General features: G+C 40.6%; 1 protein-coding gene across 1 annotated transcript in view; it reads right to left on the bottom strand.

Moving 5' to 3' along the window:
• The window catches only part of LOC115223224 (exonuclease 3'-5' domain-containing protein 2), a 37210-nt gene extending 18638 nt beyond the window's left edge, over nt 1–18572 (bottom strand). The window contains exons 1-5 of the mRNA XM_029793705.2: nt 18343–18572; nt 13035–13198; nt 7720–7880; nt 5674–5799; nt 3012–3123 (exon numbers count right to left, since the gene is read on the bottom strand). Of these exons, the coding sequence (XP_029649565.1) occupies nt 3012–3123; nt 5674–5799; nt 7720–7880; nt 13035–13198; nt 18343–18430 (651 nt within the window). The 5' untranslated portion in view covers nt 18431–18572. The remainder of the gene's footprint in view (nt 1–3011; nt 3124–5673; nt 5800–7719; nt 7881–13034; nt 13199–18342) is intronic.
• Nucleotides 18573–19665: the final 1093 nt, after the last annotated feature.

The following is a 19665-nucleotide window of genomic DNA, read 5'->3' as shown; positions in this document are numbered from 1 at the left end:
ATGAATGTACACTGTCTTTACTGTCCTCTTTTTGTTACCATTTTTACCTCTCCGCAAAAAAATCGCAAATTTTATTTAATCTGCTTTTGCAGGAAGGACTGTTTCAACAAAGTCGTGTCTCGCCTTTACCTTCGAAATGCGGAGTAGACAAAACAGAGGCGGCTGAAGAAGGGGAATTTTCCTTGTGTTTTATGTCCTGTACTCTATTTTTTCGTTGTTTAAGAAAAATGTCCATTTCCTTGGTTTTGTGTTTATGTTTTTGTTTCTCATTGTGTTCGACGTTTTTTTGGTGTCCTGTACCCATATATGCATGTATATATACATGTACGTATATATATATGTATGTATATATGCATATGCTTTATTTATTAATTTGTTATTATACATACATGTATATATATATGTGTGTGTGTGTGTGTGTGTGTGTGTGTGTGCGTGTGTATTATATATATATATATATACACACACACAAAGATAAATTGATAGATACAACTGAGTGGGAAAACAAAACTATGAGACACAGCATAGTGCTTTTTTTATGTTGATAAGCCTGGTACTTATTCTATTAGTTTGTTCTTGTGAAACCAGTAAGTTATGGGGATGTAAATAAATGAACAGCAGTTGTAAAGCAGTGATGAGGGTGAAACACAGAAACAAAGTCACACACATACACTTAAATATATACATACATATATGTGCGATTGATTTTTTTAAGTTTCTGTCTACAAAATCCATATATATATATATATATGTATGTATACACTCACACACAAAGATAAATTGTGTGGGCAAACAAAAATATGAGATACTGCCTAGTGGGTTTTTTTTTATTTTGATAAGCCTGGTACTTATTCTATCATTTTCTTCTGGTGAAACCAGTAAGTTATGGGGATGTAAATAAACGAACACCAGTTGTGAGGCAGTGATGAGGGAGAAACACAAAGACACACACACACAGACTTACATATATACATACATAAATATATACGATTGATTTCTTTCAGTTTCTGTCTACAAAATCCACTGACAAGGCTTTGGTTGGTCTGAGGCTATAGCAGAAGACACATGCCAAATCACCACACGGTGGGACTGAACCCAGGACCATGTGTTTTGGAATGAAGTTTGTTACCACACAGCCACACCTGCACCTATGTGTGTGTGTGTGTATGTGTGTGTGTATGTGTGTGTGTGTGTATGTGTATGGGTGATATATGTATGCATGTATATATGTGTACATATTACATGTACATCTATATATATATACATCTACACATATACATCTTTATGTATAGAAATAAATGTATACATATACAGCTATACACACACATACACACACACACACACACAGGTGCAGGTGTGGCTGTGTGGTAACAAACTTCGTTCCAAAACACATGGTCCTGGGTTTAAATTTAAATTTAAAATAATAAGGGTGAGAAATTGAATATTAATTTGATTAATATGAATTGAAAACCAGTGGTGTAGCATATAAGACCATAGCGGATCTTCTTCTAGCAAAATGAATGTCCACTGTTAATGGTTCATCCCCCTTATATAATAGTTTGACTTTAATAGTTTCAGTATTAAAGTGAAAGTATCTGACATTACAATAGAGAGATGTTTTTTTTTCACTTTTAACACGTAATACTGAAATAGTATTGCTGTGGGCTCACCCTAGACAAGAAGTTAGAAATTCTTTTGCCCATGACACTCCCTGGACCCTAAGTAAGACACGTGTAAAATTTGAATGAAATTGGTTGTGTAGTTCTCAAGTTTTAGGGATGCACACAGACAGACACACATTCTCAGTTTTAAGCACCATTTGAGCGTGACCGTTGCCAGTACCACCTGACTGGCCCTCGTGCTGGTGGCACGTAAAAGCACCCACTACACTCTCGGAGTGGTTGGTGTTAGGAAATGCATCCAGCTGTAGAAACTCTGCCAGATCAAGATTGGAGCCTGGTGTAGCCATCTGGTTCACCAGCCCTCAGTCAAAATCGTCCAACCCATGCTAGCATGGAAAGCGGATGTTAAACGATGATGATGATATACACACACACACACATACATCCTCTCTTCTGCTCACCTTCCTGCACTTTGACAGTTTGCTCCAGCAAACCACCACAATCACCTTCCTTTTCATCTTCTTCTTCACCTTCTTCTACACAATTACTGCCACTCCCCTTTATATCATGTGGGATGGCCATTTATCCCATCTATAGCAAGAAACCTGTGCTTGTCCTCTCAGTACCTGGCCTATAACCACCTCTGTTGGTGGGATGGCCATGGTTGGAATGATGATGCCATGGATCTGTTTGATCAAAGCTAACTTGGAGTAAAACACCAACAATCAACCACCAATACCACCAACACACCCTTACTACAACTCCCACCACCATCACAACTTTCACCTTCTAACTACTGCCTTCACAACCACCACCATCACAACAGCCATCAACACCACTACAACCTTCCCCTTCCCCAACACACCATCACCACCAGGCCGTAACATTCATCAACACCCCAACCATCACCACTGCCATCAACCCACCAACACACTACCACTACCTCCACTATCAATACCACCATCCAGCATACCATTAACACAGCTTTCAATACTGTTACCACCACCACCATCATCACCACCATCACCTCCACCACCACCACCACCATCATCACCACCACCACCACCACCACCAGCATCATCACCATCACTACCACCACCACCAAAGTATCATTAAAACAAATTTCACCACCACAACTTTTCATATCTATTTCAAATTTTGGCACAAGGCCAGCAATTTCAGAGGAGGTGGGTATATCGATTACATCAACCCCAGTACACAACTGGTATTTATTTTATCAACCGCAAAAGGGATAAAAAGTAAAGTTGAGCTCAGAACATAACGACATATGAAATACCCCCATGCCTTTTGCCCGGTGTGCCCCCAACACCACCACCCTAACCGCCCAACCCAAAATCAATTCCTCAAGACACAAAAAGGTCCTCTCACCTGTTCTTTGGTAAGTTCTTCGGATTCCCAGTTGCTGAGTGTGATAGATTTGTCTTTGAACATGTCAACATTGATGATGGCTTTGGCAAGATTCATCAAACTATAACTCGTACTGGAATAATAACAAAAACAACCATGTAAACAATGATTCCAAAATTTGGCCCAAGGCCAGGAATTTCACAGGAGGGGATAAGCCAATGACATCAATCCTCAGTATACAACTGGTACTTATTTCATTGACTTCAGAAAGGATGAAAGGAAAGACGACCTTAGCAGAATTTGAACTCAGAATGTAAAGATGGACGAAATGGCATCATGCTAATGATTCTGGCAGCAACAAGATGAAGAACAACCACAAGATCAGCAGCATTTTGTCCAGTTTTGTATTCTGAGTTCAAATGCCACTGAGGTTTGACTTTGCCTTTTGTCCTTTCACGGTTGATAAAATAAGTACCAGTTACATGCTGGGGTCGATGTAATCAACTTATCCCCACCCCCCCAAAATTGCTGGCCTTGTGCCAATATTTGATATCAAAAATATAATTCTTTCTAATTTTGGCACAAGGCCAGCAATTTCTTTTAGAGGAGGGCAAATCAATTACACCGACCCCGTTACTTGACTTGTGCTTTATTTAATTGACCCCCAAAAACATGAAAGGTAAAGCTGCAAAGCTGACCTCGGTGGAATGTAAAGCTGAGAATGTAAAGAACTAAAAGAAATGGCACCAAGTGTTTCACCTGGCAGGTGAATATTCCTGCCAGGTTGCTTCCTAGATAATAATATCCTTTCCATTATAGACACAAGGCCTGAAATTTACAGGGTGAGTGGAGGGGGATACTTACTTCATCAATTCCAAAAGCAAAGCCAAGATCAGCTGAATTTGAACTCTGAATGCAGACGACTGAAATGCCATTAAGCATTTTGTCCGGGATGCTAACGATTCGGCCATTTGGCCACCTTTTTCCTTTTACTTTTATTTGTTTCAGCCATTAGACTGTGGCCATGCTGGGGCAGCACCTTGAAGAACTGAATCGACCCAGCACTTATCTCTTTTTTTAAAGCCTGAAACTTATTCTCTCAGTCTCTTCTGTCAAAATGCCAAAACTGGTCGTCAAGTGGTGGAGGGAGAGACAAACCTAACCCAAAGACACACTAACACACACAGACATGTGTGTGTGTGTGTGTATATATATATATATATATATATACGACAGGCTTCTTACAGTTTCCGTCTAACAAATCCACTCACAAGGCTTTGGTAGGTCCAAGGCTACACTTGAAGACACTTGACTAAGTTGCTATGCAGGGGTACTGAACCCGGAACCATGTTGTTGAGAAGCAAGCTTCTGACTAAAATTTCTCAAAGCAATGCCCCAGCATGGCCGGCAGTCTAATGACTGAAACAAGAGATAAAAACAAAAAAAAGACAAGTGCTGTAGGGTGAGCATCTTATATTTTTCTGATAAATGCACATTTTTTATTTGAAATTTTGAAAAATTAGATTCAATGGAAGAGATTACAATAATTTTGATAAAATTTAAGAAAATAATATCAAATATTTCTGGCAAATATACAAATAAGAAATTTGTTTTATATACTTTTATTTTAAAGTAATGATATTTTTCTTTTGAAAATTAGAAATCCTTTCATCATTTTGGTATTGGTGCCGGCTTCTGGCTTGCCAGCTCTCACTCAAACCGTTCTTGTCACATTCTGTGTCACGCTGAATCTCCATGAGAACTACATTAAGAGTACACGTGTCTGTGGAGTACTCAGCCACTTGTACGCCATTTTTATAAGCAGACTGTTCTGTTGATCAAATCAACTGGAATACTCATTGTCTCAACAGTCAGAGTCTCAGGTGTTTGCCATTACTCACACTGACAAAAGTAGTCTTGCAAACTTCCCCATCACATGACAAATGATACCTAGCATGTATATATGTGTGTGTATATATATATATATACAAATACATGTGTGTATATATATATATATATATATATATATATATATATATATATATACGAGAGTGAGTCAAAAAGTAATGCCATTTTGTTAAGGACAGGTATAATTACCAACACAGGAACATGTATCATACATCAAAATGAAGCTGGTCCTCTGTGGATCACATCCCTACTTCTCAACATAGTCGCCATTTCTCTCAATAGCAATGTTCCACTTTCGAATGAGAGCATGTATCCCTGCCCCGTAAAAATCTGTTGACTGTCCTTTGAGCCACTTCTTCACTACAGTTTCCACTTCCTTGTCATTGGACTATCATCTCTTCAGCCCCATGAAAGTAGGATTGAGAGCAAACATTATTCCAATGACGAGGAAGTGGAAACTGTAGTGAAGCAGTTAAGACTGATTTAATTATTGTTTGCATATACACCTTTCATTTAACACTTGTATGATTTCTCATAACAAAGACGCAAAGAAGGAAGACAGGATAATGAGATAGAGAGGGAGAGGGAGGAAGAGAGAATGAGAGAGGGGGAGAGAGAAAGACAGTGAGAGAGAGGGGTAGAGAGAGAGAGAGATAGGAAAGACAAATAGATAAACAGAGAGAGAGAAAACAACAGTTAAAGAGAAAGAGAAGGAGAGAGAGAGAAAGAGAAGAATGAGAATGAAGTGAAAGAAAAAAAGGACAAAACTACTCACACTGAGTATTGGGTAGGTATAAAGGGGAGGACGTTGCGAAGGTCAAGGTAACCCCTTATGTGAAGGTCATGGTCAATTCGGAGATTGCCTACATCCACACTGATGCCAACACCTATTTTCAGGATGCTGTGGACAGAAAAAGATAATCATTTAACAACAGTAATCCCTCCTTCAACGGATTATCCACATTCAAATCCTTCATCTTTTTATTTTCTATCTTTTACTTGTTTCAGTCATTGGGCTGTGGCCATGCTGGGGCACAGAAGTGCCTTGAAGAATATTTAGTCAAAGGAATCCCCACCAGCTCTTTTTCTTTTTCTTTGAAAGCCTGGTACTTATTCTATTGGTCTCTTTTGCCAAACCGCTAAGTTACAGGGGCATAAACACACCAACATAGGCTATCAAGCAGTAGCAGAGGACAAACACAAACACGTTACAGGCTTCTTTCAGTTTCCATCTACCAAATCCACTCACAAGGCTTTGATTGGCCCAAAGTTATAGTAGGAGACACTTGCCAAGGTGCCATGTAGTGGGACTGAACCCAGAACCATGTGGCTGGTAAGCAAGCTTCTTACCACATAGTCACACATGTCAGCATCATCATCATCATCATCATCATTTAACGTCTGTTTTCCATGCTGGCATGGGTTGGGCAGTTTGACTGGGGTCTGGGAAGCCAGGGGCTGCACCAGGTTCCAGTCTGATCTGGCAGAGTTTCTACAGCTGGATGCCCTTCCTAATGCCAACCACTTCGAGAGTGTAGTGGGTGTTTTTTACGTGCCACCGGCACAGGTACCAGTGTCCTGACACTGGCATCGGCCACAACTAGTCTCAGTTGGCTTGACAGGTCTACACAAGCACGGTATATCGCCAAGGGTCTTGGTCACCTGGCATTGCCTCTATGGGGCCCAACGCTCAAATGGTGCTTTTTACATGCCACCAGCATGGGTGCCAGTCAGACAGCATTGGCATCGGCCATGACTACAATTTTACTCATATGTCATCACCATCATCATAATCACCATATCCATCACCACCACCATCACCACCATCACCATCATCATCATCATCATCATCACCACTATCATCATTTTAACATCTACTTCTCCATGCTTGCATGGATCAGAAGAGAGTATATTGGTGCACCAACCAATTTCTATTTCCAAGTGTGGTAACAATCTCCCAGTTAAGGGGGAGTCAAGAGGTGCAGGATGAGTGTATATACTAGGCTTAGTGACAAGCAATGAGTACGGAGATGCTGCACATACAGAAGCACGCACACAGGTGGAGGGGGAGGAGGGGGAGCATATGACAAAATAGTTATGGGAAGAGTAAAGTGAAATTTGCTTCTTCAATTATATTTGAAAGTAATATGGTCCTTTTGGAAATGTCTACCCCTTCCATCATTTTGTGTCGGCACCAAGAAATGTGCCAAAAAGGCACTGGTGTTGGTGCCACATAAAAAGCACTCAGTCCACTCTGTGAAGTGGTTGGCATTAGGAAGGACATCTGACCCTAGAAACCAAACCAAAACAGACAATGGAACATGGTGCAGCCCCTGGCCTTACCAGCTCCTGTCAAACCGTCCAACCCATGCCAGCATGGAAAAACAGATGTTAAATGATGATGATGATGAGTGTGTGTATGCCATAGTTGCTGATATCAGTCATGGTTGCAAAATATTTCAGCTTTTGTTAGAGAAAATTATACAAGAGTTCTATGAGAGGAATTCTATGGTGAAAAACCACATTAAAAAATATTAGACACAAAAATCATCTTGTGGCTTTAAGCGATGAAAAAATGGCAAGTAACTCCCTGAATCGAAAATATCTCAGCTTTTGTTAAATAAAATTATACCAAAGTCATGTGCTAATGAAAAATCTCTGTCATTATCATCATCATCATTTAACATTTGTTTTCCATGCTGGCATGGGTTGGATGGTTTGACAGGAGGCTGTACTAGGCTTCATTGCCTGTTTCGGCAGGGTTTTTAATGGCTGGGTGCCCTTCCCCAAATCAATTCTGGTATAGAAAATAACAACCTACCTTGAATCAGCCAACAAACTTTTTAATGATGATGGAAAAGGTTTTGGCAACAAGTTCAGTCTAATAAGTACACAAAGGCCGTCTTTACCTGCCAATTGTAGCAAGGATACAGGATACCTCCTACCAAATCGAGTGATCCATTCAGCATCTAATCCCAACACCTAAAAATAAATGGACTAACAATTAATTAAAAGTAAAGCCAATTAAAAATCCAAACTGAGAGCGAATGGCATCTTCCAATAATTACGCAGCAGATATGCATCGTTGTGCTTTTATCCAAATCCTCAGCACAAGAGTGGCCGTCGGGCAAGAGGGTTGCTCCCCAGCCGCAGGGTTCTGGGTTCAGAACATTGGGCAAGTGTCTTCAACTACGGCCCTGGGCCAACCAAAGCTTTGTGAGTGGATTTGGTAGACGGAAAGTGAAAGAAGCCCATTGCATATATATATATATATATGTGTGAGTGTGTGCATGTGTGTGTGTGTGTCTTTGTTTCTGTGTTTGTCTCCCCCACCACCACCTGACAGCTGGAGTCGGTGTGTTTATGTCCTTGTAACTTAGCAGTTTGGCAAAAGAGACGAATAGAATAAGTACTTGGCTTAAAAAAGAAAAGCTAAGTCCTGGGATCGATTTAGTCATCTGTTCCTTTCTCCCTTCCGAAGAAAGAAAGTAGTAATGTCTACTTATTGAACTAGCGTTCCAAGTGGCGGCTTGTCAGATATGTGTACCATCTCTAATTAAAGAAGGGGGAGGGGAGAGAGTGACAGTGACAGGGAATATACCATTTCTTTCCTCTTCCCAAACAATAATTCTTTCTGCCTCAACGACTTCCACCTATTTAACAGTAGCAGGAATTGAAATTCTAACTTTAGCCTCAACATAAAAGTCCATTGACCCAAAAAACATCCTATTACGCATGGCTATACATATGTTTACATGGATATCTGCAATTATTACTGATCATAATTTTTTTTTCATTTTTTTTTCCCCATTCTACGGAAATTCTTCAAATGCCTGACAGTGGAACCATGATGAGCGGCAAGATGATAAAGGGAGGTAACATACAGCCAACTTGGGAGGAGTTGTTTCCCTTAGTAAAACAGCGGTCTTCTTATAGCGACTCTCAAGTATTGTAAATATTATTCAGAAACAACAGCCAAATATCACAACGCCGGACTTCAATTTCCGACCATTGAAACAAACAAACAAACAAATAATAAATAAATAAACCTATTGATTAAATTGTTCTGTGCTGATTTTATTGATACCGGGATTTAAGCTCAAAAAAGACTTAACTAATCACCTCAATAGAATTTTGTCTCCTATTTCCCGCTTTTAATAATAATAATAATAATGAAATTATTGTATACAGTGCTCAGGTGCACCACAACTTGTCAAAAGTGCGTATAGAGAATATGCAGTAATGTGCAAATGTCTGGGAAATGAACAGTGTATGAGTCAGATACATGTTTGCATGTGTATGGAGGAGAGAAAATCAGGTGTAGTGTTGGTGAATCTTAGGAAGCATGGAAGTTTTGAAGGATGCAGTGCTCCGACAACTAACAACTGATGCTGGCAGTTTGTTCCATGCTTCAGCAACTCTCAGCGTGAAAAAATGTTTCCGAAAGTCATGGAAGGAACTGTGCTGTTTTCTGACTTTGTAAACATGTTCACGGGTGTTAGACAGGTAGAGTTTGAAAAGGTGCTCAGAGTTATTGTTTGTAAGATGGTTAATAATTTTATGGGTGTCTGCCAAGTCAGTTGCCAGATGTCGGAGTTTCAATGTATCCATGCTCAGGGAAGTAGGGCATTCATAATATGGCAAATGCCTGATGGAGGGTATTCTCTTGGTTGCACGTCGCTGAATGGTTTCCAGACGATTAATATCCTGGGCAAGATAGGGGTTCCAGACCGGTGATGCAAATTCCAGGTGAGGCCGCACCATAGCTATATAAAGCTGCAGATAGATAGCCAGAGAGCGGCTCACTTGGTGAGTGGTGCCAAGACACCCTCAGCCTTCTTGGCAATTTTAGCGATGTGTTTTGTGCAACGCAAATCGCAGTCGACAATAACGCCTAGGTCACATTCACAAGAAGACTTTTTGAGATTAGTGTTGTGGAGGGAGTAGGTGGACACTGGGTTTCTCCACCCAAAATGCATGGTGTTACATTTGTCCATAGCCAGCTTGAGTTGCCAGTTCATGATTCACTGCGGCATTGTGTCCAGGTCTGATTGCAATAAAGATCTATAGTGTACAGGATCTGTCCTCTTTATTTCGAGGTACAGCTTGATGTCATCTACATATTTCAGCACTGTGGCATTCTTTAAGTTGGCATCTTTGTCATTAACATATGCAACAAATAAAAGGGGGCCACGAACAAATCCCTGTGGTTCACCAGATGTCATCTCATAGGGTGAAGAGTGCTGTCCTAGAACTGTGACAACCTCTTTTTGGCCGATAATGAAGGACTTCAACCAGTTATAAAGATCGTCTCTTACACCCATTGCAGAGAGTTTCACCATAAGTCTTTTGTGTGGCACAGAATTGAAAGCCTTAGCAAAGTCTAGGTAAACAACATCCACCCAGGATCCGCGATCAGTGATTCGGGTAATGTCCTCAAGAAACTCAATGAGTTGATTACAGCAGCTGGAGTTAGGAATAAAACCAAATTGTGACGGTTGGATGAGGCTGTGAGACTTCCAGAAGTTCCAGAGGGTTTCTCTGACACAAGATTCCATCAGTTTGGTGATGCAGCTAGTAAAACTGATGGGGCGATAGTTGACATGTGAAGTGTGATCACCTTTTTTGAACAGAAGGATAACACTGGCAGTTTTCCACTGCTCTGGAGTAGCACCATTGTCAATACAGAATTGAAAGTTGGTTTAGAAGAAAGTACCCACCGCGTTTGAGAAGTAGGTATGTAACACTATCAAGACCAGGAGAGGCATAGTTACGTTTATTCTTAAGGTGGTGTTGTTTCTGTTGTTTCTGTGGCATTGCTTCTGTAAATTTCATAGTAGTTATAGAGTCCGGTGTCAAAGGCGACGGAGATGGAGCATTTTGATCTTTGACAGTAAAGATGCCTGCATAGCATCCAGCAATGATTTCTGTACATTCTTTGGGATTGCCAGTAATCTGCCCTGTGTGGGGATTGCGAAAAGGACCAACTGGAGAGTGAGGTCTCTGCTTTGAACATACATACTTCCAGAACACTTTGCTGTCAGGGTTGGTTGCTAAGAACTGCCTTTTTTGTCACCTGCTTGAGGTGGTTGGCTGACCTATTGTGCTTTTTCCTATTGATCCTTGATTTGTGCAATTTGTATTCCTGTTCAGCATTACGGCGTTCTTTCCTGGCAATTCGGACTGCTGCTGTCTCCCAAATTGCACTATTGGGTGGTTTTTTTGTGCTTGCGTGGTACCGATGCTGCACATGCCATCCATATTGAATTCAGAATGTTCTGGAGTATAGTGTTCACATCTCCAGAGGCATAAAATTCGAGCCAGTTTGGGCATCGCAGCTCGGTACAATAAGAGTTCCAGTCAAAGCAGGTAGTTTGAAGATGGTTGTGGTTTTTGTTACAATCAGAGACAAGTTGGCCATGATCATGGAATGATCAGAGTCACCTAAAGGTTCTTCAGTAGTGACACTAATAATTGTTTCAGGAGAAGCAGTAAATAACAGATCCAAAGTGTTGTTACCCCTTGTGGAGGAGGTAACGACTTGGGACCAATTTGAATTCAGTACCAGTTCAAAGAAATGATTTGCACTTTGCAGCCAACAGAGGGCCTCCCAGTCAATCCCCACCAACATCTCCTGTCCCGGTTTTACTTATTGAATACCTAATTCTCGTCGACAGAATTTTGGAAGGAATATCCACCCCTCAAAGTGCCATGCCTCTTGAGTAAAGAAAAGTGGTTGAAAGTGAGACCAGGGCAAAAATTGAAAATTTGAAAAAGAAAAGAAAAAAACTTCAGAATTGTAATATCCGTTGTCTGAACTACACGATTACTAAAAAGACGCAGGCGTGGCTGTGTGCTAAGAACTATAACCTCGGGCCAACCGAAACTTTGTGAGTGGATTTTGGGACACGGAAACTGAAAAAGCTTGTCGTATACAAATGTATGTGGGCAGGCGCTTGTGTATGTGAGTTTTTCCCATCACCACCACCGCTTGGCAACCGGTGTTGGCGTCTTTACATCCTCATACCTCTGTGGTTCAGCAAAAGAGAACCAATAGAATAAGTAGCAGGATTTTAAACAAATAAGCATTGGGGTCAATTCATTCTACTAAAAATTCTTCAAGGCGGTGCCCCAGCATGGCCACGATTTAATGATTGAAACAAGTAAAAAAGAAAAATTAAGAGGACGGGAAAAAAAAACTATCCTTTTCCTTTTCCATGTGGCATGGGTCTTTAGAAGACAGCTATTCTGAAACTCCCAAGTCGATGGTGGTGATGACAATATACCCAGAACCATCCTGATTTCCAACATTGGTAATGCTTATTATACAAGCAAAAGTTAAACGAATCCTGACACAAAATTCTAACAAGTATTTTGTTTGTTCAAAGGTTTCATTGCCCTTCTTTTACTGTGACAGGCACGTCCTGGCCATGCAACAAACAGCCCCCAACATTCACATAAACAACAAAAGTGTTTAAGTCGATGTATCTCTGTTGGTTCAAATGATAGGGAGCCAGTTGTTCAATTAACTGAACCTTCCAGCTCATTAAATTAGCATATAAGTGGAGGTGTGCTCCTCAGATACATGTGCCCTTAACATAAGTCTCGGGCAGAATGAGCATGACATAGCGGAACAAGAATTAACCTTTGAACAACAGATACAATCCATCCAACCAGCTCAGAAACAGACTCTGTCTCACCCATCATCATCATCACCATCACCACCACACATTGAATGCAGATAACATGCGAAGGTTCGGGAGGAACGAAGCTGGTATGTTCTGCTGGGGGTGCACGTGTGACAGATCATTGGTATATTGAGAGAGAAGCTGAGCATAAGAGGAATTAGATGCAATGTACAAGAGAGGAGACTGCACTGGTTTGGTGATGAAGATGATGATCATGATGGTAATGATCATGATCATGATGATGATGTCGAAAACAATGGTAACAAAGTTTCCAAGATGAAATTGAAGATGATCACCCACATGGATGCACACAAACTTTGCAAAGACAAGATTTGCATACAAGACAAATAACACCACACACACACACAGAGGACAAAAACTTTAAAGGTACCATTGAGTTTGCAGAATGTATAGAAAGTGTTTAGAGTGTATAGTCGCGATTACATACCGGGATGCTTTCACACTGCTCCAGAAGTGTGCGATAAACCGAATTCCATTCAGAGTGTGTACAGACAATTTTAATGTCCATAGGGGGCAACACTACATGTTTTTCCATCAGGAGTTCCCGAGGGGCTTTCATGAGGAAACTGTAGATCTTACGGAGAAGAAAACCTGGAATTGGAAGATGAAGTAAGACAATAACAACAACAGCAACAATAAATGCAGTGTGGAAGGGAGAGGCAAGTATAATCGATTAGATTATCTTCAGTACTTAATCTGTAAAATGTTTATTGACACCAGGACAAAAGACAAAACCAACTTTGGCAGGATTTGAACTGGGAACATAAAGGTATTTAATTACCACAAGACCTTTTTCTCTATTATTCTTATGATTCTGTTTATCAGCTGCTCTAACAACAACAACATATTAACATGTTAGCATTTAAACTGGCCTGATCCAACCTCTCACACCTACTCTACAATGTTAGTCTAGAAAAATATACAGTCACATCATCGAAATCTCAAGACTACAAGATAATTAAGTAAGCCTTTTATTTGATAAAATAATCAGAATGGGAAACGGTTAAACAGGAAAATAACTGAGAGCAGCAGAAAGTAAGATGGTAGAATGGTGCTTCCTTTTATAAGCCTGGGAAGGATGGAAAGATGAGGCTGACGAGGACAGGATTTGAACACAGAATGTAAAGGATCATTCCTCTAAAGGATAATCAGACATTTTATCTGATACTCTATTGACATTTCTCCAAAGAAGTGGAGATAAATCTATAGAATAGAAGAAGAAGAAGAAGAAGAAGAAGAAGAAGAAGAAGAAGAATCATTTCTACTATAGGCACAAGGCCTGCTCTCTCACTCAATCATAATAATAATAATAATAATAATGGTTTCAAATCTTTCCACAGGAGCAGCCATTTTAGGGGAGGGGATGAGTTGATTACATCAACCCTAGTATTTCACTGGTCCTTAATTTATCAGCCCCGAAAGGATGAAACGTAAAGTCAACCTCGGTGAAATAATAATAACAATAATAATCATGTTTTATCTTGTACTTGCTTTAATCATTAGATTGTGGCCATGCTGGAGCACCACCTTGATGACCTTTTAGTCAAATGAATGAACCCCAGGACTTTTCTACTGATTTCTTTTGCCAATTCACTAAGTTACAGGGATGTAAACGCACCAACACTGGTTCTCAAGTGGTGGTGGGGACAAACACAAACGCACACAAATATATATGACGGGCTTCTTTCAGTTTCCATCTACCAAATCCACTCATAAGGCTTTGGTCGACCTGAAGCTGTGGTTGAAGACACTTACCCAAGGTGTCACATAATGGGACTGAACCCAGAGCCATGTGGTTGGGAAACAAGCTTCTTACCACACAGCTACACCGAATAATTATAATAATAATTCTACTAGAGACACATCATCAACATTATCATCATCACTTAACATCTATTGTCCATGCTGGCATGGGTTGGATGGTTTGACCAGGGCAACCTGAGGAGTTGCACCAGACTCCAGTCTGATTTGGCACAGTTACTATGACTGGATGCCTTTCCTAATGCCAACCACTCTGAGTGTGTAATGGGTGCTTTTTACATGCCACCAGCATCTGCCACAACAACTATTTCACTTGGTTTGATGGGTCTTCTTCTCTAACATAATGCCAAAGATCTTGAGGCCCAACGCTTGAAAGGTGCTCTTTACATGCCACTGGCATGGGTGCCGGTTACATGACTGGTCCAGCATCAGCCATGACAACAATTACACTTGGTTTGACAGGTCTTCTCAAAACATGATGTGTCACCAAAGGTCTCAGTCACAAGTCATTGCCTCCATGAGGCCCAAAGTTCAAAGATCATGCTTCACCACCTTATCCCATGTCTTCCTGAGTCTACCTCTTCCACAGATTCCCTCCACAGTCAGAGATCAGCACCTCTTTTCACAGCTGTCCTCGTTCATACACATCACAGGATCATACCAGCGCAGTCGACTCTCTTGCACACCATATCTGATGCCTTTTATGCCCAACTTTTCTCTCAAGATGCTTACACTTTGTTCTGCATGCACACTGACATTGCACATCCAGTGAAGCATGGTAGCTTCATTTCTTTAAAGCCTACATATCCTCAGCTGTTACAGCGCATGTTTCACTGCTGTGTAGTATAGCTGTTTACACACTGGTATCATAGTCTGCCTTTCACTCTGATGGAGAGGTCCCTTGTGGCCAGCAGAGGTAAGAGCTCTCTGAACTTTGTCCAACCTATTCTTATTCTCACAATTACGCTCTTGGAGCATCCACCTCCACTACTAACTTGGCCACCAAGATAATGGTAGCTATCTACTACCTCTAGCTTACCCAACTGGCAGTTGATGGGGTCTATTTTCTGTATATTTTCAGTATTTAGTGCATCTTTCACACACAAAATCTATCTTCCCTGTTAACCTTCCTTTGATATTGCCACACCTCATATGTGTCCATAGCTTACACCAGGCACATCTTATGGAGTTTCTACCTATGCCTTTCCTACAGATCAAGCAGGGTCATCTACCTGAAGGTGATTTGCCTGCTCTCCTACTTACACAAGGCTTGAAATTTTGGAGAAAGGGACCAGTCAATTGTATTAATCTCAGTGCTCAACTGGTACTTATTTTATCGACCCCAAAAGGATGAAAGGCAAAGTCAACCCCTGCAGAATTTGAACTCAGAACATACAGATGGACGAAGTGCCACTAAGCATTTTGCCTGGCGTGCTAACAATTCAGCCAGCTCACCACCTTGGAAATAATAATAATAATAATAATAATAATAATAATAATAATAATAATAATAATAACGGATTCTTCTAATTTTGGCACAAGACCAGCAAATCCTGGGGAGGGGTTAAGTCAATTACAACAACCCCAGATTACAACTGGTACTTATTTTGCAAAGGATGAGAGGCAAAGTACAGATGGACAAAATGCCACTCAGCATTTTGACCGGCATGCCCACTGCCTAAATAATAATAATTCTTTCTATTATAGGCACAAGGCCTGGAATTTTGAGAGAGGGTACTAGTCAATTACATTGACCCTAGTGCTTGACTGGTCCTTATATTATTATCCTCCCCCCCCCAAAGGATGAAAGATAAAGTTGACCTCAGTGGAATTTGAACTGTGAACATAAAAAGCTGGACAAAACACCAGAAAGCAATTGGTCCAACCTGCTCAGGACACAAAGCCAGCAGAATGGGTTTGTTGGGGGGAGAAGATTACATCAACCCCAACAGCTCAACTGGTACTTTACCCATGACAGAGAGATAAAAATAAAAAAGTTAACCTGAACTGGATTGAACTCATGATGTAAAAAGCCAAAATAAAATAACACCAGACATTTTGCCCAAAGCTCTAATGACTCTAGTAAGCCATAGATAATTACTTCTTTACATTTGCTCCCAATGGAAGAGAGGGTAGTGTTGAGTTGTAGGAGTAGTGGGTTGTTACAGGTGGGTGCACACACAGTGCTTCTAGAACTCAATTTCGCTGAGGTGGGCAGGTCTTCTCAAGAACCCCATGTGGCCAGACATATTGGTCCTTTTCTGCCAACAGAGGTAATAACTCTCCAAACTTGCACCATCCTATTCTTATTCAATCAACAATACTTTCAGAACATCCCCTGCCATTGCTAAGTTGGTCATCAAGGTAAAAGGAACTGCTACAACTTCAAGGGAGCCTCCTGAGCATTCAAGGGTTTAATTCACATGTTTCCTTAGGGCTTATTGCGATTTGCCACATACAATTACCTACTTGCAGTGTCTTTGAGTTTGTCTCCCAATTCACAACTAGTGTTCACAGCCCCATAATTTAGCAGCTTGGCCATAGAGAATCTACAGCACTAATTTGTATGAGGGAAGAATTTTGTAAACTATACTTTCTAAAGCTGAGGGCACATCATTGAATAGTGAGAAGGCAGTGCAGTCCAGCACACCCCCTTAGCAACGGGTATGTTGGTCTGTATCTGCTGTGAATCGAAGAGTCCGACTCACCACACACAGTCTCAACACTCATTCACTTTGCAGGCGAGAGGAGATGGTACGTTAAAAGTACAATTGTCTACTGAATACAACACAGTGAACAAGTTCTTCACTTTGGATAATTTTGTATACTGTTTAGCAGAAGAGCAATCTTCTATTTCACGATAGGATTTGTTTTTGTTTTGGAGGGTAATGACTAAATGAAGGTAATTTTTTTACTATAACACCCGTTTCACGAGACTGGTGTAATCTCTGATCGGCGGGCCTTCGGAATAGCTTTCATGGAGAAGAAGGACGGTTGATTTAGCCTGTGAAAAACATTTTTGTCCAAAAACATTTTGTCTTTCATGTGCCCTTATCCGGCATTTTTTTTTACCTCTTCTTTCTCCAAGACGTGGATTCACTATATATCAGAATCTTCTCCACAGGGTATAAGAATTTCAGTTGCAACCGTCAGAAACAGAAACGTGTAGTATTTTGGGAATGTCATCAGGGCCCAGAACCCCAGTATGCAAATCGTAAGGCAATGGTTCTCAAATGGGGTCCATATGGCCCTTGAAGGTCTTTATAAGATTTTATTGTTAAAATTTATGCTCATTTCTGATATGCACAAAATATTTGAACAATTTTCTTATAAAAATTCCAAGTAATATATAATTAAAAAATATAATAGGACTTTTTAAACATGGTATAGTTTTGAAAGACCATCCGAATTCTATGGGAATCAAAGGGTTCGTAGTTTTAAAAATATGGTCGAGAAGCCCTGTCTTAGAGAGAAGGGTCTATGGTGAGAAACGAAGCGAGGAAACGAAAATGCGAGCTGGACGACATCAAAGGAAGGACCAGAATAATCCTGGCTGAATACATAATAATAGCGAAAGGCATGAATCGGAAGAAAGAGACGGTTCCTGTGTTTTTGGTCCTCAACAATGAAAACGATAAGACACAGACTGGAATCAGTTGCTTCATCGAACTCACTTTCTTTTATTTTTACTTTTCTCCCTCTGGAATACTCAACCACATATTCTATGGTATTTAACAAGTTTAGTTTTGGTTCTTCGCCAAACCGACGCCAGATTCATTTTCTTGGAGGAATTCTGGTCGAAGGACCCCATATAAACCCTCATAACTTTTTCATTTTTTGAAACTTTTAGAAATTTTTTTCCAATTTCTCTTCTACCGACGGGAATTCATAGGATTATGGAAATAAATGATTTAAAGGCGATTTAGCTGTTGTTTCCAGCACACCCGTAACGCGTGTATGAAAGTGTTACTCACCGACCATCTTTACGAGGAAAGCATCCAAAGGTCTGTTGAAAACCTGATTGCAGAGGTAATTGGAAGTTTGCCGGTAGAAATTGACCATTGCTTCGGGAGAAACGGTTTTGTTTGTTACTCCGTGTAAACCGACATCGCACAAAGACAGGGACACACGCACACACACATGCACACACACGCACAGTCGTAAACACACACACACGCACAGTCGTAAACACACACGCACACAGTTGTAAATACACACACACACGCACGCACACACAGTCGTAAACACACACGCATACTTGAATCATTTCATTCACGATTATCTCCCTTCCTCCATGCGTCTTCAAGAAGGACGGAGAGGGGGGAGGCGGTGTCGGTGTAATCCACAGTTATCTCCTCTTCCCTTCCCCCTCCTCCTCCTCCTCTTCTCCGAAGGGATTTCCTTTTACACAAACAAAATCCCTAAGTTTTCGCCAGATCCTTTAAGATTAAACTACACTCACTCTCCGCTGTACGAAACTGTTATTCATTTGATCGCATCATAGTTTTCGATGGCAAATGCAAGCTCGACGGTGAACTCTACCATTATCCCCTTTTTTTCTATTTCCTGTTGAGCTTTCTGCAAATACGATAGGGTCACATATATGTAGTATAGGGAATGGAAAGGAAGAAAAGCCTACATAGATTGGGATTATCCAATTAGTAAATTCCTTCTACGGATGCTTCAAAATCTAAAAACAGTAAGCAAAGGGATATGTGTGTGTGTCTGTGTGTATTGATTTGACTGCTATTTTCTGTATCAAAATATGTTGATTCAACAGAAAAGGTCGGCTTTGTAAACTGAATTCAACAATTAAAGATGTGACTTTTTTCTATCCGTATTTTTGTTTGTTTGTGTGTGTGTGTGTGTGTGATAAAACTTACATATAATCTTAGATGAAAATTGGCCCAGACCAAGTCTAACTTAAGTATCCCTCGATAGGATCTGTTAAGTCATTTTCAAGTCAAGTTTTATGGAATCATGGCTCCTTTGAGTTGTTGCTGACCAGGTCTAGGCGGCTTGGTATCCGTTGAAGACATTTCTCCTGATATCGTTTGGTGGTAATGGACTCATTTGCTTCTTTGATTTGCTTTGAGATATTGTGAAATAGAGAAGGATCTGTTGAGGGAAAGAAATTATGTTGCAGTGAATTTATGTATTGTGAGCCTGAATTGTGTAGGGGGCATATGGGCACGCGGTCCCAGCCTTGGATGAATTCTGAATTTGATGTTAAAGTCGTTTAGGCAAATGATGGGGCGCTCGCGACGGCATTGAAGAGAATAAAGTTTTGATGTTTT

This window comes from Octopus sinensis, linkage group LG22 (assembly GCF_006345805.1).
Source record: "Octopus sinensis linkage group LG22, ASM634580v1, whole genome shotgun sequence".
Classification (NCBI taxonomy): Eukaryota; Metazoa; Mollusca; class Cephalopoda; order Octopoda; family Octopodidae; genus Octopus; species Octopus sinensis.
Note: the sequence above shows the minus strand (reverse complement) of the source record. Positions and strands in the feature narration are given on the sequence as shown.